The 27,759-nt window shown below is 45.5% G+C and overlaps 2 protein-coding genes across 13 annotated transcripts in view; one reads left to right on the plus strand and one right to left on the minus strand.

Moving 5' to 3' along the window:
• The window catches only part of MORN5 (MORN repeat containing 5), a 37,264-nt gene extending 29,395 nt beyond the window's left edge, over positions 1-7,869 (minus strand). For 9 of the 12 annotated variants that reach the window (XR_005365024.1, XM_038549464.1, XM_038549466.1 and 6 more), the window contains exons 1-3: positions 7,093-7,249; positions 3,779-3,926; positions 2,050-2,161 (exon numbers count right to left, since the gene is read on the minus strand). Coding sequence is in view for 11 of the 12 variants with exons in the window: in XM_038549464.1 (XP_038405392.1) it covers positions 2,050-2,161; positions 3,779-3,926; positions 7,093-7,139 (307 nt within the window). In the remaining variant the exon portion in view is untranslated. Of the gene's footprint in view, positions 1-2,049; positions 2,162-3,778; positions 3,927-7,092; positions 7,250-7,712 lie in introns of those variants that run through there. The other 3 variants (XM_038549471.1, XM_038549465.1, XM_038549463.1) reach the window with 3 other exon arrangements.
• NDUFA8 (NADH:ubiquinone oxidoreductase subunit A8) lies at positions 7,292-21,890 on the plus strand. Its single transcript, XM_038549474.1, has 4 exons — positions 7,292-7,451; positions 13,743-13,906; positions 17,600-17,765; positions 21,572-21,890. The coding sequence occupies exons 1-4, from the start codon at positions 7,401-7,403 to the stop codon at positions 21,707-21,709; spliced, it is 519 nt and encodes a 172-aa protein (XP_038405402.1). The 5' UTR covers positions 7,292-7,400; the 3' UTR covers positions 21,710-21,890.
• Positions 21,891-27,759: the final 5,869 nt, after the last annotated feature.

The following is a 27,759-nucleotide window of genomic DNA, read 5'->3' on the forward strand; positions in this document are numbered from 1 at the left end:
GGTTCAGCCCTGCACACAGGGCTCAGATGCTGGTTAACAATAACCCTGTGTACACTAGTGCCCAACAGTTCCTGAGCTCTTCCTCTATGCCAAGCACTTTCCAGCCATCCTCTCCCCGGAGCCTCATGCTCGTGCCATCTGACAGATACTCAGAGAGGAGGGGGAAAGGGCAGCCTTAAGCTTCTCCCTGCCCCCGAGGCGGAGAAGTGGCTGTTGCAGGGCTCTGCCAGGTGCCCTGTGACTCGGGAAGGCCATGGATTACTTAAAGTTGCCGTTTCGGGAGTCACTGGAGGAGAAGGGCGGGTGTGGGGAAGGTCACGGCACTGTTCATGAGCCCTTGACAAAACCAGCTACCATGTGACAGCTGAGGGCCTGAGGCCAGGGGCTCTGTCTTCACCTACAGGCTTCAGTGGGCCCACGACAAATTCCAGGCCCGGTCATAACTAACCCCGGAGGAGCCATGTACAAGATTCTCGAGTGGCATCTAGACTGGCAGCTCCGTGAAGGCAGGGGCCCCTGCCTGACGCACAGTAGGTGCTCAGGAAATTAAGTGTCATTGCCTCAGCTCCCACACCCCATCTCCCCCTGCTGTGATGTCTGTACTATCCTCCCTGGGTAACTCTTTACTGAGCGCCTGCTATGTGCCAAGCAATGTGCCAGGTGCTGAGGACACACCAGTGAGTGAGACAGAGCCCCGACCCCATAGCATGGAACATGGGGGTGCTCAGGAAACAATTTAATGAACGCATGAGTGAATATATGTAAGAGGTAGAATCCACAGGACCAGGTGGTTGCTTGTACACAGGGAAGGAAGAAAGCAGGACGTGGCCCATCCAGGCGGATGGGTGACAGTCTCTGAATCCCTCATGGGAGAAGGGGCTGGTAGGGAAGGGGATGAGTTCCATGCAGGCAAGGGAAGGGATGCCAAATACAGGTGTTAGGGAAGCTGGCTGCAGGGATCTGGGGCTTGGGAATTTTGAGCTCCGTTTGGAAGCTGATGATATAAATGAAGGCTTAGAGGTGAACTGGCTTGTTTAGGGAGAGGACACAGAATGCTACCAAAGAAGGCTTAAGGCCAGAGAGCTCAGGAAAACCCCCAAATCAATAACAGTGCCAGGGGGAGGAGCTGACAAAGGAGGCAAAGTGGGGAAAGGCTCACCTGGTCAACTATCTGATTCAAGGTGACACAGCCACAGTTTGAGCTCAGGTCTGCCTGACTCCAACCTGGGTGCTTTCTAGAGGTTTCTGCCCTCAGGGAGGCTGGCGTGCCCAGGCTCATCCAGCTATTGAAAGGGAACTTAGAACTCAAACCCAGACCTTCCAGCTCCAGCCTCTGTCAGCTATACAACATCATGTCATGACTTAGGGTTTATTCTTACAGCATGCAAAGTCATTTTCCTGTTTGTCATTTTGGATGTATTGTCTCAGCTGCGCCAACAGCTCTGCTCTTGAGGTGCAGCTGACCATGCACGAGCCCCGGAGACACAGATGAACCCCTTCGGTGGCTGCTCTCCGAATCCAGAGTCTTGGCCCACGTCACCATCCGTGATGGAACATGATTTCTGATGCTACAGGGGACACACTGAGGAAGACCTGGGCTACCCCCCAACCCCGGGAGCTCCCCTCCCAGGAAGCAGGTCTGGACTCCCAGGCCTCGGCTTCCTCCTATACAACATGAGACCAGAAAGGCAGGCATGGCACAGGATCAACACAGAACCTCAGCCAGAGCCTGGAACCCAGGGCACACGCTCCTTCGGTGCTGCTTGATTTCCGTGCTACAGCTGGTATTAGGAGTAACAAACAGCTGGGATGGGCTGTGCACCCACCGCTGGAAACACTTTCCAGCATTATCTTACTTATAACAGACTTGTGAAGTGGACGACACTATTGTCCCATTTGGCAGGAGAGAAATTGAGACACCTAGCGGTGAATGCCCTGGCTGTGGTCCCCGGGTGGTATGGAGGGGCTCTGAGGGTCACTGCAATAGGCCAAGGCCCCTTTGTTTCCCTCTCGGTCTGGTTGTGAAGGAAAGGGAGGGTGCCCGGGTACCTGCAGGCTTCAAGCCGTAGCAGATCTCGGTGTAAAACCTCCTATCATAGCTGTCACAGTAATGCCAGTGCTCCGCATCGTACTGTAGCCCATCTGAGAATGTGTATGTGCCCTGGAAGACAAGGAACGTACATGCAGGTTTGAGAAGGACGGATGTCATGGCAGGAGGTGGCTTTTTCCTCTTCTCATGGCCACAGAAGAGAAGTGCTAGCTATCCTGGTTATCAGGGTGCTGATGATTAGGAGAAGTGGCTATAGTGCTGAGCTCTGTGGCTGGCACTCAAAATATGGCAACTGTCTGTGTGATGCTGGGCAGATGACCTAGCCCTTGGTTTCCTCCTTTTGTAAAACTGCATAGTCATGGTATATATTTAACAAGGTTGATTCAGTGAGGCAGTACAGGCAAAGTGTTCAGCACAGTGCCTAGCACATAGTAAACATTCAGTCATGGTTAAAAAGGTCATAGCCACTGTCACAGCCCTTTGCCCAAATATGTACATTCTGCTTCTGCTGCCCCGGAGCTGAAGGAATCCCCGGGATGTAGAGATCGCATTGGTGTGGGCATCAGGAAGTGTAGGTGGAAATTCTGATACTGTTAATTCACCGTGTGACCTTGGGTAAGTCACATCCCCTTCCGGGGGCCTGGATTCTCCAAGCTGTCAAACAAGGAATATTCCTTAACCTTTTAAAGGTGGGTACTAGTGAAACCGATGAAAGACGCAGATCTTTCCCCAGAGAGAACCGTAGTCCCAAATACACAGAAACTCTTGCATATAAAGTGAGAGGTTCTACTGCGCTCCCCCCCCCCCATTGTATGCATGGCCCACAAATCCCAGGTGGGATTAGATGGGTTAGATGATTTGTCATGATAGTAGCAGTAGTACTGAGACCTAGCACTGAGTGCCTGCTGTATGCCAAGTACTGAGCAAAGCGCTTAAGGATATCACCCCATTTACACTCACAACCACCCTAGGAGGTGGCTGGCGCTATTGTGGTGGGCTGATTAATGGTGCCCCAAAGATATCCACATCTACCTACTGGGTCCTATAAAAATGTTAGCCTTATATGGCAAAAGGTACTTTGCAGATGTGATTAAGTGAAGGATCTTGAAACAGGAAGATCTTCTTGGATTATATGGGTCAGGCCAATATAATCACAAGGGTCCCTATAAGAGGGAAGCAAGGGGGTCAGAGTGATAGAAGACAAGAGGATGACGAAAGCAGAGGAAGGCAATGTGATGATGGAAGCAGAGTGATGCATGGCCACCAGCCAAGGAATGCAGGAAGCTTCTGGAAGATGGAAACGGTAAGGAAATGGATCTCCCCTACACCTTCTAGAAGGAATGCAGCACTGCTGCATTCCTTATTTTAGACTTCTGGCTTCCGGAACTACAAGGTAATAAATTTCTATTGTTGTAAGGCATAGCATTTGTAGTAATTTGGTATAGCAGCAATAAGAAGTACAACTATTGTCCCCAGTTCATAGGGAAAGCCATGGGCCCAAGGTCACAGTCAGTTAGTGGCACAATAGGATTCAGACTCATCATGGCCTCTCCAGGGGCCTTCTGGGTCCAGAGGAGTGGATTCCAGAGGTCTGGGAGATGAGTTGGAGGGGAGCAGAGGGAATGGAAAGAGCTGGGCCCCAGATGGAGAGGTCAGGGTCCCCCACAGTAGGGGCTCTTCCTGTCCAAGGTTTTATCGTCTGCAACCACCCCTCCTCAGGCTGATCACCTTCACAACCAGTCCCTTTTCCCAAATGGCATCATAGCGGCTCCCGCTGGGGAAGTACAGGGTTCCTTGGCCATGAAACATGCCATCCTTCATCTCCCCGACATATTTCGTTTTGGTAGGAAGGATATATTCAGCTTCACCCTCCATCCTGCAAGGACAAAGGGAAATCATTGGGTCTTGCATGGTGGCTGGAGGATCAGCGCTGGCAGGTGCGGGAGAGCAAGTGGGAACCTCATCCTCAGAGTCCTCAGATGTTAGTGTCCCAGTAATATTCTGTTCAAAACAAAATTTTTGTTTTGTTTTCCTCAAAAACTCAAAAATGAGAGGGTCTTTGTTGTTGAAGGTGGGGGGTGGGCCACAGAGTTGTGTCTGTCTGTCTTCTCCCTCACCTAGAGGTTGTCCTGGGGTTCACACATCCCATAGCACACCCCTTGGTAGGCCCAGAGAAGGAAGGGATGTGAGCACTGTGGAGCAGAGACCAGGGCCAGGTTTCCTGGCAGTTGGTTCTGTGTCTGGCCTGTCCTCCATGACCAGCCCACCCCTTTATACCACTTACAGAGAATTTGGACAAGGATGAAATTCAGACAGGGGACATGGGTTTAAATCTTACTTGACTGTTTCCTAGATGTATCATCTTGGAGGCCTTCCTAAACCTTTTTGTTTTCCCTCTTTCCTCCTCTCCCCACCCCAACAAATCTTTACCGAGCATCTACTACATATTAACACCTACCGTAAGTGCTGAGTCTGGTTTGCTGGATGCAACCGGGGTGACAACGGTGATCAAGGCCTATGCAGTCCCTGCCCTTGAGGGAGCTCACAGGCTAGTGAGGGACACAACTAAGCAATTACAGAATATGTGTTCATTGCCATGCAGGAGGAAGCAGACCCAAGAGGAGCACAGGCCAGGGACGCCCAGCTTGACCAGCCAACTGCTTACTTCGTGTGTGAAATGGCTGAGATGAAAGCCCAAGATCAAACCAGATCGTGTATAACGATTGTCCTAGTAAAGGGCCTGACACGTAGCGAGTGTCAAAGGGAATACTATCCTTCATTTCTTTATCCTCGCATTCTTTCTCTAGGCTCCCCTGCTAGCTAGATGTCTTCTAACTTGAACTTCTTTTGGCTTTGGTTTGTACTTCTGTTGGACGCTCCGCACGCTCTGCCTTGTGTTATAATTGTATACCTCATATTCCCTATTGAACCAAAGCTTCTGGAAAGGAAGACCTTCGTATCTTCAGTTCTTAGAATCATGATTCTGTATGAACCGGTGCCCTGTAAACAGCTACTGTGTAAGGAATGAAGGGAACAGAAGGGGCCAGTGAAGCGACTGGAGGGATGACAGAAAATGCCACTGTTGCACACAGGCTCCAAGTAGAAGAGTGCTGAGATTGAGGCACAATTTCTGAGCCAAGGATACGTGGGGTCAGGAAGCCTGAGCCAGGCCTGGCTCTGCCTCTGTGCCTGTGTGACCTTGGGCCAGCTCCTTTGCCTCTCTGAGCCTGAGTTTCTCATCTGTAAAATGGGGATAATGACAATACTCTCCCCTAAAGTTGAGATAATTGATTGAAATAATAGCTATAAAACAATAGCAGAATCCCCACAGAGAGTGAGAATTCACACACCATGTTGCGTTTATTTTACTGCGAGACAGAAGAGGAGGCAGAAGGCCTTTTCTCCTTTATGTGTTTATTTGAAATCACATCTACCATTTCTGTCTCCATCGAAACCCTTCTCTGAGATTCAACTGCATCCACTCCCTTTTACCTGTAAACTGGCTAACAGTGTTAGGACCTTCTACAGACATCCCCAGCTCACCCCAAATGAAACTCATCCTCTCTTCCGCCAAAGCAGCCCCTCCTCAGAGTTCTCAATTTCAACAAATGGTACCAGAATCATCCAGCTTCAAAGCCTAGAGTTAGGCACCAAACCTGAGACTGGAGGCAGTCTCTGAGCGAGATTGGGAGCCAATCAGTTGCCAAGTACTGGCAATGAAAAAATTTCCAAACTTCTATATCTTTCTCTTTCCTGCAGCTCCACTGCCTCCGGTTCTATCCAGGGTCCTGCTGCCTCTTACTAGGACAACTATGGTCTCTGACTTGATCTTGCCATCTCTATTCTGCTTCCCTCTCTCCTTCTTTCCTTTTCTTCCTCTCTCTTTCCTCCCCTCCCATTTTTCTTTTATTCACTCAAGGACAAAAAGCCTTCATTATAAATTAAAAGTAAGTTAAAAAGAACAAAGAGATAAAGACTCCAATCCATAGTGAGGATGTGATTACCATATCTCAAATTTTATTCATTCATTCATTCATTCATTCAGCCAACATTTACTGAGTGATCTATGCGCTATGAAGAGGGCTACAGAAATGAAATAAGTTAGATTTCCTAACGCCCAGCCTCACCAAGGACCTATCTATCAGTGGCTCCTCCCACCCACAGAATCGCGCACAGTACTCAAATCTCTCTATGCCAGAGCACAGATCCACCCTTCCAGCTCTGGCTCCCATTCTCCTTTAGACACATCCAACACTCCAGCCAAACTGAACTGCCTGCTCTTCCCCTTGTAAGTCATGCTGTTCCCTCCGCCTGGAAACATTCTTCATCTTGCATCTCTACTCACGTAAATCCTACCCAACCTGCAGGGCCTGTCTCAAATATTTTCTCCTCCAGAAAGGCTTCGAGGACTGCCCCAACTGGTTGTGTCCTTTGTAGGAGCTCAGGAGCAGGACTGCACAGTAGAAAGCACATGAGCTTTGGAGTCAGACCTGGATTTTGATACCTGATCTGCTCAGTGCCAACCAGATGACTTTGGGCAGGCTAAACAGTCACTCTGAGCCTCACTTTTCCCACCTGTGAAATGGGGATATCTATTTCGTAGGGTCGCTGTGGGGAGGGGGGAGATTCAGGCAAAGCCACTGTCTGAAGTTATTGTCTCATTTCTTTGTTTATTGGAAATACACTGACTGGACTGTAGGCTCCCTAACAGCGAGGATCATGACATTTTTCATGTTTTTATCTCCACATCTAAAACTGGCAGACAGCAAACACATGCATACATATGGAGTGAATATATCCCAGCTCTGTGCTTATTAGACATGTGTCCTTGAGCAAGTCACTTTGTTTGCCTGGATCTCATTTTCCTGAACTGTAAAATGGGGAATAGACAGTCCTACGTGAGAGGCTTGCCCTGAAGGTTAAAAGGAATAAAAAAAAAGTTTGTGAACGCGCCTGGTGCAAAGTCCTCTGCAAAGGCAAAAAGGCCTTTGTCTTTCCGCGGTCGCGGATGCTCAAGACCGTGAACCAGAGGAGGGCCTTACCTCCCGTCTACATATTCCCCGATGTACCGGCTTCCTGTGTACTCCATGGCGCCTGCCGTTGGGCTCCCGCAGTCTCAGCGCGTCCCGCCTCACTATGGCAACCGAGAGGGGCGGGGCCGAAGCGAGCCTCCGGAGGAGCCTCCGGGCACTGCGCATGCTCCGAGGCTCGCGGTTGGGCGGCGCAGTGCGCCTGCGTGGCCTGATGCGCAGGCGCAGACGCTCGGCGGCGCTGGGCGGTCGCAAGGGGACTTCAAGGAGACGGCGGCGGGCGGCTGCGGGGCCTCCTCGGGCGTGGGGCTGCCGCCGTCATGCCGGGGATAGTGGAGCTGCCCACCCTGGAGGACCTGAAGGTGCAGGAGGTGAGGCTCGTCCGGAAGCCAGGCTAGCGCGGCGTCGGGCGGCAGCTCTCCGGGCCTGGGCCCAGCCCTGCTCGGTGCCCCCGGACCGCGGCCCCGGGTCCGCCGCGCAGCCCCTCCCCCACCCCCGGACCCCGGGACCCGGGACCCGGGGCGCTGCCCGGACGCCCCCCGCCTCGGGAACCGCCTCCCCCCCCCCCCCCCCGCCGTGCGGCGCCTCTGCAGCTTGTCCTCCCCTCCCCCACCAGGACCCCAAACAGCGACCTGTTGGTCCTTGACGCGAGTGACAGTGACACGGGGGGCCTGGTTGGGAAGCGGGGCGTTTAGTTCATCGATCCAGGAGACGTCATCGACCAACCGCCGTGTGATGCCCGCCCCCGGGGAGTGAGAGACGGTCCCTGCCCTCGTGAAGCTCATCCTTGAATGGGGACACAGGTAGAAAGAGGCGCTTGCAGTGAGGCTCGCGCCGTCAGGTGAAGGCAAGACAGCGCGTGCAGACTGCAGCACGGACCGCGAGGCCCTTCGTAGGTGCCAGGCACGATGCTGATGCATCACAGCTCGTTCGTGAGTTCAGGTCCCGCCAGCAACACTAGGAGGCCGGATGTCGCTGGTCTCTGCATGCGAAGGACAAGAAAACAGGCCTTGAGAGTAGAAGTCATTTGCCCAAGGTCCTGTAGCTCGTCCATTTAGCTTTATTTTTTATTTATTTATTTTTTATTTATTTATTTATGATAGTCACACACACAGAGAGAGAGAGAGGCAGAGACACAGGCAGAGGGAGAAGCAGGCTCCATGCACTGGGGGCCCGACGTGGGATTCGATCCCGGGTCTCCAGGATCGCGCCCTGGGCCAAAGGCAGGCGCTAAACCACTGCACCAGCCAGGGATCCCTCCAATAAGAAATTAAATAAAACATTTTAAATGTAAATACAAGAACCCTAGATCCTTGAACTCTATGTCCTTCTATTTTGACTTTGAGTTATAATTGCAAAATATTTTATTTTATTTTGATTTTTAAATTTTTTAAAGATTCTATTTATTCATTCATGAGAGACACATGCACAGAGAGAAAGAGAGAGAGGTTCATACACAGGCAGAGGGAGAAGCAGGCTCCATGCAGGAAGCCCAACATGGGACTCGATCCCGGGTCTCCAGGATCGCGCCCTAGGCCAAAGGCAGGCGCCAAACCGCTGTGCCACCCAGGGATCCCTACTTTGCCTTTTTTTAACATAAAAAGTAACTTCATTGCTTTTTCTTTCTTTTTTTTTTTTTTTTTTTGATGATAGTCACAGAGAGAGAGAGGCAGAGACACAGGCAGAGGGAGAAGCAGGCTCCATGCACGGGGAGCTCCACGTGGGATTCGATCACGGGTCTCCAGGATCGCGCCCTGGGCCAAAGGCAGGTGCCAAACCGCTGCACCACCCAGGGATCCCTACTTTGCCTTTTTTTTGACATAAAAAGTAACTTCATTGCTTTTTCTTTTTTTTTTTTTTTTTTAATGATAGTCACACAGAGAGAGAGAGAGGCAGAGACACAGGCAGAGGGAGAAGCAGGCTCCATGCACCGGGAGCCCCACGTGGGACTCAATCCCGGGTCTCCAGGATCGCACCCTGGGCCAAAGGCAGGCGCCAAACCGCTGGGCCACCCAGGGATCCCTAGCTCGTCAATTTAGTGGAGCTGGACTGTGAATCCAGTTCTGACGCTAAAGCCCATGCTTTTAAACTCTCACATTATGGACAAAGCTGGAAAAGTGAGAATGGTTAGCAGGGCCTTTCGGGTCCGGGAGGCAAGTGCTGTTCGATGTGATTCCAGGGTTCATGGGAAGCAGCCGTTGCAGAGCCTGGAACAAGGTGCCTTGGACTGGCAGGACCGTGAAGTAGCTTCCACGAGGCCAGACTTATTTTTATAAGTGAGGTGGAGGGATCCCTGGGTGGCGCAGTGGTTTGGCGCCTGTCTTTGGCCCAGGGTGCGATCCTGGAGACCCGGGATCGAATCCCACATCGGGCTCCTGGTGCATGGAGCCTGCTTCTCCCTCTGCCTCTGTCTCTGCCTCTCTCTCTCTCACTGTGTGACTATCATAAATAAATAAAAATTAAAAAAAAAATTTATAAGTGAGGTGGAGAGGAGAGGTGGAGGGTTTAAAGGCAGAAGAGCGTCATGGCAGGGCTGGATGGTAGAACGACGAGGCTACACAAAAGGAGAAGGAGGGCAACACTAAAAATTACGTGCCAGAGACTATAACCCCAGGCACTGCGTTATAAGGGCTTCACTTGCATGATTCCACTTAAATTTGGATGGCTGTGAGAATGGCAACTATTATTTTGCAACAGGTGAAGAACTTTTTGCCTGATGTTCAGGAACTTTATAGTATAAAGTGGAGGCATCCAGTATTCAGTCTGGTTTCTCGTCCCACAGTGAAGCTAGGTTAGCCCGAAAGTGCTGTATTTCTCATAGGAACCTTAATTTGGTTTAGCAAGCATCTGAGGTTCTGCTTCCCACGAATATTCTGTATCTGGAATAAGTTTGCCGTTAGCATCCATACAGTTGAGTCGAAATACAGATAATTACGTAACTAAAATACAAGACAAAGTATGATTAAATGTATGGAAGAAGGGCAGACATGGTTTAAGAGATGAGAGCAGGATTTGAAGTTGGATCTAAATTCCAGGCCTAACTGCTCAGTCACCTTGATTAGTCACTTTAGTAGCATTTGCAGACATAGTTATTTTATTTGTAAGATGGAGTGATTCCAGCTGTGTAATTCTCTGAGGCTATAAAGGGAACAGGGAAAGCACTTCTTGGGCATAATGTGAGACTTGGCTAAATGGCATTTGAAGAATAGCATTTGTAGGCCAAGATGGAGCGATGGGCTTTGTAAGCAGGGGTTAGAGCTGAGCAAAAGTAAGGAGATGGGAAAATGCAGGCGGCCACAGATGGGTTCTGGGGACTGTGAGTTCAGTGTCCTGAGACAGCAGCAAGTCCCTTCTTGGAAGTGTCTTGAGTTAGAAGGCTGGATCCAGGAGGCTTCGAATACCCTGTAAAAAGTTGAGGCTTTATTCTTCTGTGAAGCCTGAATACTTCCAGGGCTTGGTTGCTAATTTGTTTGTAAGAGTACAGTAAGAATTGTCTTTTAGGAAGATCACGCTGGCAGCTCTGTGAAGGTGCGTTGAAGAGGGGAAAAGAAAAGTGGGGAGGTTAGTCTTGGTGGTTGTTGACATAATGAGGAGGATATTAATGACCCCAACATAATTGGTGACTGCTCACAGAGTGAAAGAACAGATTTATCTGGAAGTGATCAGACTTAGAAGTGACTCAGGTCTCACAGGCAGGAAAGGTGGAGGAGTCTGTCAGATTTCTAACCTGACAGTGGGCCTGGGGAGGCCAGAGGGAGCAGGTTTGAGAGACAAACACATTTTGGACCTTGTTGACTTTGGAGTTAAAACCCATCCCTATGGAAGAAGCAGTCAGAAGCTTAGGCTGGAAACTCCTTGTACACATTGACAATTTTGAGTGGAGAAATTATAGCTAATATTTATGATGTGCCTAGCACATCATAAATAAGAACAGACAATAGCAGATATTTATGTTCTTATAAATAAGAAATATTTCTTATTTATAGAAAAATATTAATATTTTTATGTGTGTTAGCTCATTTAAATCCTCAGTGGTCCTGTCAAATGAATATGATCATCCCCCATTTTCCATAAGTAAAACGGAAGGCACAGCATAATAAATACTGTAGAAAGAGGTGCAGACATGGTTTAAGGAAGAGAGCAGGACTGGAAGATTGGTTGTAGATTGTGAGACTTTCCACACCTGCAGATTGTATAGACTTGCTGTGTGGAGAGGCTGTCATGAAGGTAAATGAGGAAGATACTGGAACTCTGTGTTCTCTGAGACAAAGGGAACTGAATGAATTTGAGAAGGTATTCACAGTAAGCAGCTGTGAAAGGATGTTATTTCTGTTGCAACTCATCAGACTTCGTGAAGAAGCAGGTGAGGGGGAGATGGTGACATCCAGAGTCTTTTGCCACCTCAGTGCAGGTGATATAATGCAAAGAGGCCTGATTGAAGGTTACCGTCTGTGAATTCCATCCAGTTCTGCAGTTGCCGCTGACCCGCTGTGTCATCTTGAGCACATCTCTTTCCCCAGGAAAGAGATTTAGTGAGTGGTTATTATCCTTTATTTCCCTGTGACAGAGCATATTTTACATGCTCAACAACTTGTGTGTGCCTAGATTTTGATACGGCCTCTCTCTACATTTGTAGGAAAGTAAGGCAAAGAGTGCCGTAACTTTTTTGGGCATGATAGCTGTGAAGACATTTGAGTAATTAAATCAGCCATTTAAAGGTCTTTTAAGGCATTTATCAAGGAGGTAAATAATAGCTACCTTAAAAATTTTAATATATTAAGCTTTAAAAAGTTTGAATCTTGATTTTTTTTTTTTAAGAGACAGAGTGCGAGTGCATGTGTGCAGGAAGCCCGATGTGGGACTTGATCCTGGGACCCCTGGAATCAGGTTCCAAACCAAAGGCAGACGCTCAATCTCTGAGCCACCGAGGTGTCCCAGAAGGAAACTTCCTTAATGAGGAATATCCAAAGAACTATATCCCAGACAACAGGAGCAAACATTGTGCCAAACTGTGCTTTAAAGTCCAGAAAAAGACCAGAGTGCCTACTGCCATTGCTGTTTATCTGTATTATCCTAGGGTTTTAGTCAAAGCAGTAAGATAGGAAAAAAAAGGGAGGAAAAAAGATACAAATACGAGAAGGGAAGGGCAATAGTTTTGACTTGTAAATGGAAGTTTTTTCCTCTTAATCCTCATTAGTTTTGTATCAGACTTGACAGAAGTTCAGTAAGATTTGGCTAAAGAGAAGATGGTATACAAACAAGCAGTAACCAATTTGAAAATCTAATAGAAAAAAGTATCCTATTAAGCTAGTATGAAAAATGTTAAAATACTAAGGAATTAAACAAGAAATGCACAAGGTTCCTACATGACAGAAACTATAATTTTAACCAGAGCATAAGAATGACCCGAATAAGAGGAAGGACATACTATATTTTGGTGAGAAGGCATAATTCATGTCATCTTGTCTCTTCCGTAACTGTTGTACCCCTGATAGCTGGCACACAGTGAGTGCTCAACAACTACTTTTGCTAGCCACTATTTTGGGTGCCTGGTGAGCTACAGTAACATGACATTTAATTATAGTTTCCTTTAGGGAGAATCGTCATCTTCAGTCTAGGAGCTCTGTTGGAAAGAAAAATCCCTACCCTCTTGGAGCTTACGTTCTAGTAGTCACAAATGAAGTGACCATTAATGATAGTTTTTATGCAGTCATTAGGAAGAGATCCTCTGAGGAGGTAAAATTTGAGCAGAGACCCAGTATTATAAACATGCTCATTCCCTTCTAATTTATTAATACATAACTAAACTTCATGTAGTTCCAATGCAAATTATTGGATGAGGGGGTTCATCTGAAAGAACAGCCAAAGTGATTTTGAAAGGGAAGAATAAGGAGGAGGGTGATCCTCCCAGACAACAAATGTTCTATCTAGATTATAGCAATGAAAATGTTGTGTTATTAGCACAGGAAAAGGTAGTTAAACAAAAGAGGCCAGCAGGACCCTTGCTTCAACAGCAGTTAGATGGGCCCTGTGAGGCAGCTGTAACTACACTGTTTCTCAAGAAAATGTACTGGGAGGCAAGTGAAAGACTAGCATAGTTATGGGATGACTACCTTGAATATAGTCTGTAACTGTGAAAAATTAAAAAAAAATTAGTACTTTATCATTAGTAATAACTTTCTGGACTGCGTGTCCTCTTACTGATCCTTTCTAGTCTCATCTTCTGTGATTCTGTAATCTTCTGGGAACTTTATTCTATCACTTTTGTTCCTATAAAGGAGATTGATCAAAGCTCCCCAGAATTAGTGTCTCCCCTTCCATCCCCAAGGCCTCCATCATCCTTTAGAATTCCACTTTCTCTTATAGAGAGCGAAGGATTCTGTTACGGCTGCCATTTCATTATTTTTAAAATGGAGAGAGTAATGTCAGCCTAATGAGGTTATTATGAAGGCATAGAAACTCATGTGTGTGAAGAAGCCTTGTGATCTCTAAAGCAGTGGGGATCACAAAGGATTATTATGGCAGCCCCCCTCCCCCTCCCTTGGTAGAGTCAGACTGGTGCTACTTTTATGTTTCCTGTTTTGAGCAGCAGGAGGTAAAGACGAGAAAGTGATATCCTGGTCACAAATCTGTGGTCTGTCTCCCACTGTTCCTTTCCCCAGGTGAAAGTCAGTTCTTCGGTGCTCAAAGCTGCCGCCCATCACTACGGAGTTCAGTGTGACAAGCCCAACAAGGAGTTCATGCTATGCCGCTGGGAAGAGAAAGACCCCAGGCGGTGTTTAGAGGAAGGCAAGCTTGTCAACCAGTGTGCTCTGGACTTCTTCAGGTAAGAATCTTTCACATCAGGGCTTAGGGGCTGAAACATCTAGGTAGGTATATGTATCTTGGTGAACATCCAGCTAATAAAGTGAAAGGAGAGTTTTAGTAGGAAATGCAAGACCTTGAAATCAGACCAAAATAAGCCCAAAGTAAATGATGCAATTATTTGTGTTATTTAGTCTGTTCTTTAATATCCATGAATCTTAATTTCCAAATTATAGAATAATACCTATCTTATACAGGACTGTTATGAAAAATTTGTAAAAGTACATAAAAACAACTAAGCACAGTGCTTGCTAACATGTATTCTCTAGAGTGATATTACTACAGAAGACTCCGTTATTATGGAGAGAAAAGTGTGTACAGAGTCAAGGTATTAAGTAGGCCATTATGCATTATACTACTAGAAGTAAAAAAATATCCAGATTGTAATTGTAGAAAAATGGTTTGACAGACTCTGTTATAAGGGACAGAAATTGCACTTGAAGGGAATTGGCTCATGTAGCTGTAAGGTCCAGAAATAGGACTGTCATCAGGCAGGGCTGGCATCAAAGGGATTACATAACTTCATAACTACTTGGTATCTTTTTGCCTCTCTTCTCCTCCCCCAATCTCTTAGTTCTGTTTTCCTCTGCCAAACTCATTTTCAGAGACTCTTTCCTTACTGTAGCAGAGGTGGCCACCAGTCATTCCACGTGGCTGTGTTGCTTGTCAGGTAGACGTAGGCCAATGGTACTGGTTGTCCAGTGGTATGACTGGACTCACTGGCCTGGCTGGTTGATTTCATATGCGTATCTTTGAGTCAGGTGTGTCTCAGGAGACAAAATGCTATGTTTGGTCAGGCCTAAAGTGGGGAGTAGACTTAGATTCATCTAAACCACATTGCTCAGAGATAGGGAGGGATTATTCCCCAAGAGGAAATGCGAAGGATGTTACAGAAGACAGGAGACGACTGCTGGCTAGGCAAAACCCACAGTTGTCCATTATAATGACGGTAGAGGGAAAAATCAAATTCCTTCACATAATAGCTGCTTTCCTTCTTTCTTGCTTCTGCTCTGTTTGTCCATATGCAAAGGCATTTTTGTGGTTAAAGTCATAGTGTGTGGTTTAAAACTTATTTTTTACTGAAACTGTTGGGAACATTATTTCTCTAGATTGTCTTTGTGATCATTTTTACTGGCTATATAATATTCTACCAGTCTGTCAACCAACCATAATTTACTGGACCAGTTCCTGTTATTAAGTGTCATTTTTTATTCCAGTTTTAGATAAATCTGCAGTGATTATCCCTATGTGTAGATCTTTTTTTCTTTTTAATTAATTCCTTAGGGCACTTGGGTGACTTAGTTGGTTAAGTGTCTGCCTTTAGCTCAGTTCATGATCCTGGGGTCCTGGGATTGAGCCCCACATCAGGCTCCCCATTCAGTGGGGAGTCTGCTTCTCCCTCGCCCTCTGCTCCCCCCCCCCTTATGCTCTATCATGCTCTCTCTCTCTCAAATAAATCTTTAACTTTTTTAAAAAATTTATTTATGATAGAGAGAGAGAGAGGCAGAGACACAGGCAGAGGGAGAAGCAGGCTCCATGCACCGGGAGCCCGACGTGGGATTCGATCCCGGGTCTCCAGGATCGCGCCCTGGGCCAAAGGCAGGCGCCAAACCACTGTGCCACCCAGGGATCCCTCAAATAAATCTTTAAAAAAATTAATTCTTTGGCATAAATTTCCCAGCAGTGGGATTATTCTGTAAAAGGGCTTTGAACATTATATATGGCTCATGGACTATTGTTGCCATTTTTTTTAAAGTAGCTGCCCTCAGCAGTATATCTTTTTATACCTTACCAGCATTGCACATTATTTAAATATTGAATAAGTACAACAATATTTTATTCTTGCTTGAATTTGCATTGGTTTGATGGCTCACAAGATAGAATGTGTGTTTACTTGTTAAACATTTCTAAGAGAACTTTGGAAAAGCACTTCTGTTTTGGCCCAGAGGGAGTATATTTAAGTGGGAAAAGTTTGGATTTCACAAGCTCCGGAGGTGTCCCAGCTGCCTTCATGAGAGGAATTTCTTACTGAAGTTGCTTTTCATAGGTGTTAGTAGGTAATTGTTGGATGTGGGTACCAGGGTAACAGGGTCCAGAACAAAGACTAAGTACTACAAGTAGTACTAGCGGCTCTCCACTGTACCATGCTGGAGGAATAAAAAACTCACGTTGGGAACGGTAGCCCATTCCCAGAGTGATTCCCAAGTGAGGTGGGTGTAATTTTCTGTACTGGTGGACATCCCGGTCAGTGAGGCCAGAGGCAATTCAGAAAAGCCCTATAGGGCTTTGATCTTCCTTCTTGCTTTCCACGCACACCCTACCACTCATAGTTTACAGTAGGGTCCCTGGAAGGGTATATAAGAAATTGGTAGCATTAGTTGCTTCCTAGGAGGGAAACCCAGCAGGAACGGAAAGCAGATTTTTCACTGTGTATTTCCTCCATCCCATTTCTGAGGTTCCTTGTGAGCTGTGTTAAGTAAGATTCCTGTGTCGAGTGTAGCTAGATTCTTGGAGTATGGCAAGTAAGCACTTCCTAAGCATGATTCCTTTGAGGGAATAAGGGTGCTATGCGTTTCTTCCACTGCCTCATTTATGGCTTTTACATAAAATAGTGGTATTTATTCTTCATTGAGTTGGCATTTTTTTTTTTTTTTTTTTTTTTTGCCTTAACAAAAATAATTTATTTGAGTTGGCATTTATTGGATTAACAGCAAGATTGAATGGTAAGAGAAGGAGAATTTTGCCAAATAATTGAGGCTTATCTCTTACACACAAAAGTTACTGTTTCTTCAGCCAGTTTTGGCAGTCACAAAATGATTTACCTGCTACCTTGCTTCTTAACAGAGAGCACCAAATTAATTTAATTTTCTTCTTTTTTTTTTTTTTAAGATTTTATTTATTCATGAGAGATACAGAGAGGGGGAGAGAGAGAGAGAGAGGCAGAGACACAGGCAGAGGGAGAAGCAGGCTTCATGCAGGGAGCCCGACGTGGGACTCGATCCCGAGTCTCCAGGATCCCGACCTGGACTGAAGGCGGCGCTAAACCGCTGAGCCACCCGGGCTGCCCCTACTTTAATTTTCTTAATGGCAGAGATTAATCTGTTTTTGTTCGGTGCATTAATAGAGTGAGGACTTTGAACCCTGGGGAGCATGAGGTCATTTGCCTCTGTACCGAAAGACCCCAGGATCTTCCACTTGTTAGTTTTTGTATTTGCCTTTGATAATTCTGTCTCTTCCTTTGCCATGGTCTGTCACCTCTGACTTTTGTCAAAATGCCTATCTTGGAATTATGCCGCCTCTTCTAAATTTGCTAAACTCCTAATCTTTAGAATTAGATCTAACAGAAAGAATAGATAAGCCCTAAGTGAGGAGTGTTCTGTGTAGAATATATGTGCCTTAGACCACAGTCTTTGCATTTCAACTCATTTATTTTTGCTACATAAAGAAATTAGATCTTATTCCTCAGCAATCTTTTTCTAGTTACTGGTTCTCATCTGAGGATCTCCAGGTTGTCTTGTAAATGAGATAAGACCATCTATTCTCCTGCCTTTGAGAAAGCAAGGCTATGTATTGGAGGTCTGTACTAATTTTTCCCCACTTTTCTGTTTTTCATTATTTTGCAAGGAGCTACCCCTAATCTAGCCTTCTTTTCCAGGCAGATAAAGCTTCACTGTGCAGAGCCTTTTACAGACTATTGGACATGCATTGATTATTCTGGCCTGCAGTTACTTCGTCGCTGTCGCCAACAGCAGGCCAAGTTTGACGAATGTGTGCTGGACAAACTGGGCTGGGTACGACCTGACCTGGGAGAGCTGTCCAAGGTAAAAAGTCTCCTGCTGGGAGCCCCATCTTCTCACTAAGGGGTGGGTAAGGGCAGGGGGTGGTCAGAAAAGGATCTTCTCTGAGTACAGATATGACGGGAGAAATCTGTATTTATCAAACAGGTTAATGAGGGAGTAATTATACACAATCCAGAAAGGGAGTTTTTTTAATAGAAATATTTCTTTAAATAGATCCTCCAGCATCTGCAGATTTGTTTTTGTTTAATTACCTAATTGGAGAACAAAAGGGAGTAGATGAGGATAAACAGTGTTAGGGGCATTGGCAGTTGAAAGCATTGAAGTCATTGTGGAATTCAGAGAGGAAATCGGATCGAGGGTATGCCAGATTCTTCAGGCCAGATTTATCAGTACCTAGGATTTTTAAGTCTGTCCCTATAGTTTAAAAAGCATGTTTTCCTACTCTTGGTTCTGTATTTCCTCAGTCATGACCCCACCATCTCTTGAAACATTAGAAATCTGAATGTCTTTTTCCTTCATTTCCTACTCTTTCTCCTTTTATACAATCATCAATTCCTGTAGGTGAGCTTTTCCTGGATTATTTTTTGAATCCACTCACTGTCCCCACATTTTGAACAGGAGTTCTTAACTTGGGGTATGTGAATGTCTGGAGGGGAGGGTGGTTCAATTCAGATTTTAGGAGATCTTATATCACCGAAACGGAAGCTTTTAGGATATAATTATGTTTTCATTATAGGCATTATCTGTATGGAAAATAAATATCACTTTATTTTTAAAACTTCAGGGGCTTGCTCTTGCTTGCAGTATTCTAGCTTACAAGGCCCTTTGTGATCTGACCTATCCCTGCTTTTTAATTTTTTATTTTTAGAGAGGGGTTAGGGTATGGGTAGAGGGAGAGAGAGAATCTCATTATTCTCACTTGGGGCTCGATCTCACAACCCTGAGATCATGACTTGAGCTAAAATGGAGAATCAGACGCTTCACCAACTGAGCCACCCAGGTGCCTTTGACCTTCTCCTGCTTCTTGAACCTTATCATCATCCATTCCCCCTGGGACAGATAGGTGTCAAGGCATGGAGGGAAAACTCAGGTTTGAATGGAGGAAGATAGTACCATTGAATCACTATGGGATTCTGAGCAAATTGCTGACTGTTTCGTGTCCTACCGCATCTACAGAGTAGGACCAGTATTCATCCCTAGTTTTCTGTAAGGAGTAAGCTCCTAGAGAGTCTTTGTGAACCTCTAGCCTAGTGCCTGGTGCATAGGTCCACAATTAGTCTTTGTTCCCTTCCCTTTATGTGCAATATCTATGAATAGTTGGATCTTTTTTTTTTTTTTTAAAGATTTTATTTCTTTATTCATGAGAGACAAAGAGAGAAAGAGAGAGAGGCAGAGACACAGGCAGAGGGAGAAGCAGGCTCCATGCAGGGAGCCTGATGTGGGACTTGATCCCGGGACTCCAGGATCACGCCCCAGGCCAAAGGCAGGTGTCAAACTGCTGAGCCACCCAGGGATCCCCAGATAGTTGGATCTTAAGCTTGGTGTCCTAAGTAGATGAATGGCTTAGCAATTTTGTTTTTTGTATCCAGCTTGATTATCTTCAGATATCTTCTCTTGCTGCCCTGAACAAATTACTTCATATTGTTGATAACTTTGTGCTGGAAAACCCTGGGACCTATATGCATTTACTAATGAAAACAACCTTTTCTCATTTCTCTTCTCATGAAAGGAGAATTAACAAATCATGCTATTAAGAAAGCAGTATTAATTCCTGCATCATTGTGTTAACATTTTTAAATTAATTAATTAATTTTTATTTTTAAAGGTTTTGTTTATTTGTCAGAGAGAGAGAGTGCATGAGAGTGGGGAAGGCCAGAGGGAGAAGGAGACTCCCCACTGAGCAGGGAGCCTGATGTGGGGCTCAATCCTGGGACTCCTGGATCATGACCTGAGCTGAAGGCAGATGCTTAACTGACTGAGTCACCCAGCCCCCACCCCCCTGCCTTTTTTTTTTTTTTTAAGGTTTTATTTATTTATTTGAGAGAGAGACTGCATAAGAGTGGGGAGTACATTTTTAAAAACATATAAAATATTGTCCTAACTCTTTTCAAAAGTTTATTTTTTTAAGAGGATTATCAGTTTTAGTCATACTTAACATCAGAATCCAGTCTCTTTTTAGAAAGGTGATGACCAGCTAGATGAAGCCTAAATTTTAGCTTTATTCACTTTTGCATTCTGCTTCCACCCAGTTGCCCCTCTTCCCTCTGTACCCCTGGCCAATTTCTACTCACTCCTCTGTCGTCAGCTTCCATGTCAGTGTCCTGGAAGTTTCCAGCCTTCCTAAGGCAGATGGCTCTCTCTCACCCATAATTCTGCCATCTCAGTAAGGGTAACATTGAAAATAACTTACGGAGCACCTGCTGTACCTTACATCTGACCGTGTATTGTCCTAATAGCACTGTGAGAGGTGGTCAGTCTCCACCTCTGACATGTAGCATGTATCTTTATCATGGGCAAGCTAGCCTCCCTGGTCCTTACCTGTGAACTACAGATAATAATGCCTCACGAGGTGGTTATAATAATAATTGTGCTACTGTGAAAGCTCCATTCACACAGTAAATAGTTTTTGCGTTTGTGCATATGGGAAGACTAACCAGTTCTATCACATGGAATGGCTTGAAGATCAGACCACTACGTAACAACACTGTTATATGGCCTTGTCTTTCCATTTCTCTGCATGTTTCCTCATCTTTAAAGTGAGAACAATTTATGCTGGGTTTCTGATGGAGATACTGTGACCACCAGGGATAATGTGGACGTGAGCACCTTCCATCTCTTTCCCTGTTACCATCATGTAGTGCTGCACCATCTTGCCAGGCCTCTTGATTTGGACTCTCCCAATTCTGGTCCTGTCCCTCTGTAATCTAGCTTCTGTACCTTCCAGCCTGCAGATGTGCTTCAATTGCTTCCCTACTTCAGTGGCACCTATTACCATTGGGTTAAAATTTAAACACTTAAAAAAATAAATAAATAAAATAAAATGTAAACACTTTTTGCACATCATTTAGTGTACCACCATCATCTAGTCCTGTCTTCTAGTATAGTATGTTATTTTAAAAGCACAGGCTTTGGAGTAGACTGATCCAGCTTCGAGTACTAGTTTTTCCACTATTATTAGGTAGATGGTCCCAGGGAACTTCTGCAAAATGATCTCATGGGAGTGTGAAAATGAGATGGAGTAAGGTGCTCAGTATCACTTCTGACAAGCACTTGCCTATGTGTTTCATGCAATCTTCGCCTTGGCCATTCTAAAGATATGCCTCTCTGTCTTCACATGTATCGTTTTCTTGGAATGTCTTTCTCCTGCTAATCTTCCTGCCGGGCTCATGGCATCCTTTAAGATGAAGCTAAGTGTTACCCCCTCTGAAAGTCCAGCCACTAGCCTTCAGGATGGGCTACATGTGTAGAGTCCTTACTCTAAGTCTTAAGTCGCAGCACTTAGTTCATGCATCAGTTGTGATGATTTGGTTGCTTGTCTGGCTCCCTCAGTAGTAGTAGTAAGTGAGTAGTAGTGAGCCCCTTGAGGACAGGGTGTGTTCATGTTACCTGCTGTATCCCTAACTTCTGCCACGTGGAATGACCCAAAGAAGGCTTTCTTAAATGTTTGTTCAAGGATCAGATGAGTCTAAATGTGGTTTGCTGGGGTTTGAAAAAAGAGGGGTAGTTGGGGCAGCAGGAGCAGAGGGGAAATGCTGGGAGGTGCGTTCTTGGGCTCAGACTGTTCCACCAGACCTCATCCTTGCTTCTGTCCTCTTTGCCCCTCACAGGTCACCAAAGTGAAAACAGATCGGCCTTTACCGGAGAATCCCTATCACTCAAGACCAAGACCAGAGCCCAACCCTGAGATAGAGGGAGAGCTGAAGCCTGCCAAACATGGCAGCCGCCTTTTTTTCTGGACCATGTAAAGATTGGTCCATGGCCCACGCTCAGTCACACGCCCAGACAACCACTGATGAAATTCCCGTGCAGTTTGCATCGGCCGTTTGAGTGTTCTTTCCGGGATCACAAACTGAACAAAAAAGTTAATTTATGTGACTTGGCAGTTATTCTATACCATTTCCTGGCCATTAAAACTTTTAAAGGAAACAGTTGTATTTTATTATGTTTTATATAACCTTTTGGCCTTTAAAGATGACTTCCCTTTACTTGTTCTTCTTGTGGTCCTGTGTGTTCCTCTCTCTCTCTGCTTTAAGTCAGCCGGGGGAGCCACGTTAGATCAGGCAGAAAGGACTGTGTAAAGGAAAGGCTCCCTTACCTGTCTGTGTTCACGCATTTTGAAGTCTTACCACTCTCCCCATCCAACATTACAAATAGCTCTCCTTAAAGGTCATGCAAGGAAAGTGTCCAGGATAGGAGAAGTGAAGAAATGTTTGAGCCTTGTGACTCAGGCCATGGGAGGGGCCTCCTGGCTAGGTTTTAGGCAGTCTTGCTCAAAGTTTCTTAAAGAACCAAACTTCCACCACTTCCCCTTGATAGCCCATCCTCAAGCATTATAACCCAGATGTTTTTCCTGATAGACAAGGGAGGTGGAGGCTGAGCTCCCAGCTCCAAAGCCAGGAAGTCGGGAGGTCTGAGTGTCAATTCCAACCTTGGGTGTGTTCCTTAACCTCTTGTGAGAGGTTGAATTTGAAGACAAACTAAAGACAACATGCTTATCTACCTCCTGGGCAGGTTAAAGCGACAAGTATTTATAAAGCTCGGGCTCAAAGCACTATTATGTCGTTCTTTTCCCTTTCCTTCAGTTCCTTTTTCACTAGTAGGTCATTTCCTCTACATCTCACTGGGTCGCTTTACACCCTTCTGCTTGTGGCCTTTAATTGCGCGTGGCCCCATGTAAGTACACGGCAGCTCCCTGGGCCTTAGTTTCCCTCTGTGGAGCTCCAAAATGCAAAGTCGACGTGTCTTTCCAAAGACCTTTCCAACTCCCACTCTAAAGATTCCGTGCAGGGAGAGTGCCGGGAGGCATTAGAAGAGGGGCAGGGCCTGTCACCCAAAGCATCAGTATAGTTCAGAGACTAAGTTCTGTGTGATTGGCTTTGCCCCTCCCCTACAGTTGGGAGCACTTTGGATGAACCTCACTCTTACCTGTTCTGCAAAAGTTCCTGACCAGCTGCCTTTGCCTCATTGTCAGATTTAATGTAGAAAAAGAATAGATTCTTTAATTTTAAAAACAGCTGAGGCAACATCTATGAACCTTCTTGGTGGCCAAGTAATTAGAAGTCACCCCGGTGGGGAAAGTATGAGCATGGTCACAGGTTGGCATTAATGTGCTACCTCAAGCACATGCGTTTGCTTCTTAGATTCTGCAAAAGAAGCTGGGACCTGCATGAATAATAAGTATTCATCGAGCTTCACATGTGTCAACCCTTTGCTCAGCTTTTGAACATACTTTTATTTGTCATGTCCATTTCACATTTTGTAACTGTAGCTTGGGGAGAGGTGAAGAAGCTCCAGTCCTCAACAGTAGTTGGGGGATGCAGACGAAGACTGGCTTCAGTGGCCACACTCGTTCCTCAAAGTCGATGGTTCTCAGCCTTGGGTGCATATTCAAATCACCTGAAGACCTTGGAACACTGATGTCTGGTTCCTGCCCCCACCCCCTGAGATTCTGATTTAATTGGTCTGCAGTAGGGCCAGGGCGGGGAGTTTTTGAAAGCCCTCAGGGTTATTCTAAGGTCCAACTAGGGGATAGGGTCACTGATTGACTGTGTACATGAAGCAGATCCAGGTTAAGTGCTAAGTAAGAAGTGGCTAAGCTGAGATTTAAGCCCAGATATATCTGGTTCCAAAGTCCATGCTCTTAGTATATACCACTGCATAGGAGTCACATGAGATCTTAAAATGAAGATTCTGGTTCAGTAGGTCTGGAGTAGGTTCTGATTTTTCTAGTAAGCTGCTTCTTGGTGCTGATGCTGCTGGTCTGTGGACCACAGTTTGGTTAACAAGGGAGTAAACCACACTACCTTTCTGACTGGAGCACCTATATCTGATTACCCTGCTGCAGTGTCTAGCACCAGGTCATCCCTAAATGTTAATTCACCTTTTCAGAATCAGAGCCACAAGTCCTGAACTGTTAATGGCTGCAAATTCAATAGTAGGATGTTTTAACTTTTGCCCAAGTTGGACAGAAGTTCTCGTCTTTCCCCCTCCCCACCTTGCTTTGAATTCCTTGAACAAAGAAACTAACATTTGGCTTTCCTGCACTCTTGATGGAATTAAACACCACATCATAGCCTCCTAGGACCAAAGAGTCCGAGTGAAGATAGAATTCCCCAATCTCTCAGAACAAATGTGTCTCAATTCCAGTAGGTAAAAGGTCACAGAGCAATTTGAAAGCAGTTAGTGTGAAGGATCTCTGAGCAGGGCTCCAAATAATAAGAAAATCTTCCTGCTGGCTTGAGAATAATGAGACTAATTCCTCACTTTTCCGAAGGAAATTTATCTACCCCCTTTCCTCTGCCCTGCCTGTTCCTGTCTTCCCTATCTGAGTGAATGGTGTCTCCATCCTTCCAGAGTCAAACAGGAGACTTGCCTTTTGACTCTTGCTCACTCCTCTCTGTGTTCCCATCCACTGCTCGGCCCTATTGCACTCCCTCCATAACCTCTCACATTTGTTACTTCCGCTTTTATCTCACTGTCACTGTCCTAGCTTGTTTTTGTTCCCCTTGCCTGGATTGTTAACACTACTTCCTATTTGGTCTCCTATCACCACATCACCCTCCAGTCCCTCTTCCGACTTGCTCCATGTGCCTCTGCTGCTCAAACTCCTTCAGTGGCTCCGGAGTGGCTATTGACTAGAACCCAAATTCTTACTGGCATCGTGACACTCCACAACCTAGCCTTAGCCTAGCCCATTTCCTCACCATTATCTTCTCCTTATCCTGTGCCCTGCAGTCTCCCAAATGCCTTTCCCCAAGAGTGTTCTCTGATGTCCAAATCTTCACTTATGCTGCCATCCACTTGTTGGGAAACAACCCTTCCCCCATCTCTGCCTTTTGAAAGTCTACCCATCTCTCAAGGCAAAACACGAATGCTGTCTTCCCCAGGAAATGTCCCCTTCCTACAGCCAGAAGTGGTCTTTCCTGCCCCTTTGTTCCCATGACACAATATAACATATGGGTTGAGCACAAGGGCTCTGGAGTTGGGCTGTCTGGATCTGAATCCAGGCTCTCATTTGATAGCTGTGTGACCCTGTGCAAGTCACATAACTTTTCTGTATTTTATTCTCCTCACCTGTAAAATGAGGGGGACAATCATAATACCTACCTCCTGGAATGGCTCTGAGGACTTCATGAGTTATGCACAGGAGATGCTGAGTACAGTGTTGACAAATGATAGCAATCGTTAACACTCTGAGTAACACCAGTCAAGGCACTGGGTGTGTTGTATCCCCCTCTGGACTAAGTGCTGTGAGATCTGAACTTCTATCTTATTTGTATTTCTATATTCTAGTGCCCTGTGCCTGACAGACATCCAGGAAATGATTAACTGTCCATCATGTTTATTTTTCCAAAGAATTTCCAAACCCCCTCCTCGTTACAAAACAACAAACACATTAATCTTTGAGGTTAAACTGCCATCTTAATAGGTATCAAATCCTAGCTGAATTGCGTTGGGTATAAAAAAAAGATGCATTCTTATGCCCTAAAAGGGATCATAACATACTTGGGTTTTAACATATAGGAAGTCTCAGCTTGGGGTTGGGACATCTTTTTGCATCTTGATCATTTGTAATATGTGCCACCGGTAATTTGAGTAAAATATTGAAATTTACAAATATATTTACTTTAAAAAATAAAGTGGATTCAAGAGATTGGGGAAGGTTAAGGTTTGATGTGTGAGAAGCAGGTCTGTTAGTGGTAAATCTGGGAATCAAATGGAGGTTGTCTGATTCCAGCGGCCGTACTCTTGACCTTCACAGCCACTGAGTCTCAGCCTCAGATGCACACTGGAATCACCCAGAGACATTTAAATAGTGATGTCTATCTGGATCCCATACTCCAGATATTCTGGCCCAAATGATCTGTGGTATGGGCTTGGGCATACAGATTTTATAATAAATAATATTGCTCAAATATACTTTCTTTGGTGAAAGAAAAAAAGAGTATATGATTACAGCTAGCATCCGTAAAGTACATGGATGAATTCATTCATTCAATCAACAAGTATTTTACAGCCTGCTGTGTGCTAGTTAAGCATGGGTGATGAACAAGGCAGATGGAGTCCTGCTCTCATGGGGCTTCCATGTGGTGGGCGGCGATAAACAGGTCAATACATGAAAGGTGAACAGGATGGTCTCAGGTTGTGATAAATCCCATGAAGTAACCAAACAGGGTTAATATGAAAGTGAATAGGGAGGGGTGGGGGAGGATACGTTTAGGAAGAGAGGCCATGGAGGTCTTGGAGTGGTATTTAAGCTTGCCTCCAGATGAAAAGGAGCCCACCAGTTAGATAGCTGATAGAAGAGTGTCCAGTGTGAGGGAATAGCAGGAGCACACCCAAGGGCTTGGTGTACTTCAGGAATGATCTGGATGGAGTGTGCCTTTGTGGGTATAAGCCCAATGCAGCAGCTCACCTCTACCTTTAACCTGATGGGGACATTTCCTGTCATAGGCGATTCTGTAGACTGCTGGGTAAAGTCCAGACTCCTCTGTGTAACAGTCTCTCTCTCTAGAGTCTAACTGAGACCCCTCCAGCTTCCTCTCCCACCACTGTTCCCCCCCACACACACACACTCTGCTCTCGGCCAGTTCAGACACCTTTCCTCATGTGCTCCCTCTGCCCCAAAGTCCTCCCCCACCTCTTTTTGGTGAACCCTTCTCTCAAGATGCAACTGAAACTATCTCCTTTGTGGAAAATCTCTCAACTACCCCCGGAGTGAGCCCCACCTTCCCTTCCTCCATATTCAAGAGCATCTTGTCCATTACAGCTATCGTGCTCCCGGTGAGCAAGATTCACATCCTATTTTCCCCAGCATCTACCTCATGTTATGGTGGCTGCTGGACAGTCAGTGCTTAATAACTATTTGTTGGATAAATGTTACACAGCCATTGGCCTCTCCAAAAGGGAGTAGCTTCATTAATCATAAATGTGTATCCCTTTGTGTAGAACAAACATGAGAGTGTTTTCTGTTCAAAGAGAGGCTCTGGTTTCTACTGTAATGATTTAGCACCATTGAAGAAAGAAGGAAACTCTCAGATTTTTTGCTTTTTTTTTTTTCCCCCCAGAAGAAGCACAGAAATCTCTTTCACAGTCTCAGTGAAAATGCTGTCTGTGAACTAAAGGGAGAATGCATAAAAGGTCAGGTTAGGGTATGGTAATAAGAAATATAATTGCATGCTGGTATTCCTTTAATTTGAGGGTTGAATGCAAATGAAGCAGGCATGCCCTTTCTGAAAGCCTTGTTTTAATGAATTCTGCTGCTCTAGTGTAAGAGTTGAAGCTAAAAAGGATGATAATAATGTTTCTTTCATTTGCTGTCTGAAACTACAGTATTAGGTGTTGTGACGGTAGTTTGATGTACAGGCTTCATTCCTTCATTGATTCTGATTTTCTGTTGACCATGCATTATGTGGCTGGGTTCCAAGGATCTGAGGTTCCCAGTGGTGAACTCACCCCCGTGAACTTTCGAGTAAAGCCTTTGGCATCTTTTCTTCCCTATCAGTGTGATAGGCAATGGGCACAGTTGGGGACGGTGGTGGGGGTCCTGTTGCCAGCTGCATCTCTGATCTTGTTGTGTGGCTTTCGCAAAACACTTCCCCTTCTGAGTCAATTTCTTTAGCTGTAAAATGAAGTATTGGATTATGATGGTATCCAGGCTCTTTTCTATGCCGAGAGTTATATGAAATGCCGTTTCTCTGCTTGCCAACTTGTTGGGAGAGATGGTGGAGTTTTGATGATTTGATCTAATCACCTGAGCAGTTCATTCCAGACATTTCACTAAAATGAGAAGGGC

The sequence above is a fragment of the Canis lupus genome, chromosome 9, assembly GCF_011100685.1.
Source record: "Canis lupus familiaris isolate Mischka breed German Shepherd chromosome 9, alternate assembly UU_Cfam_GSD_1.0, whole genome shotgun sequence".
NCBI lineage: Eukaryota > Metazoa > Chordata > Mammalia > Carnivora > Canidae > Canis > Canis lupus.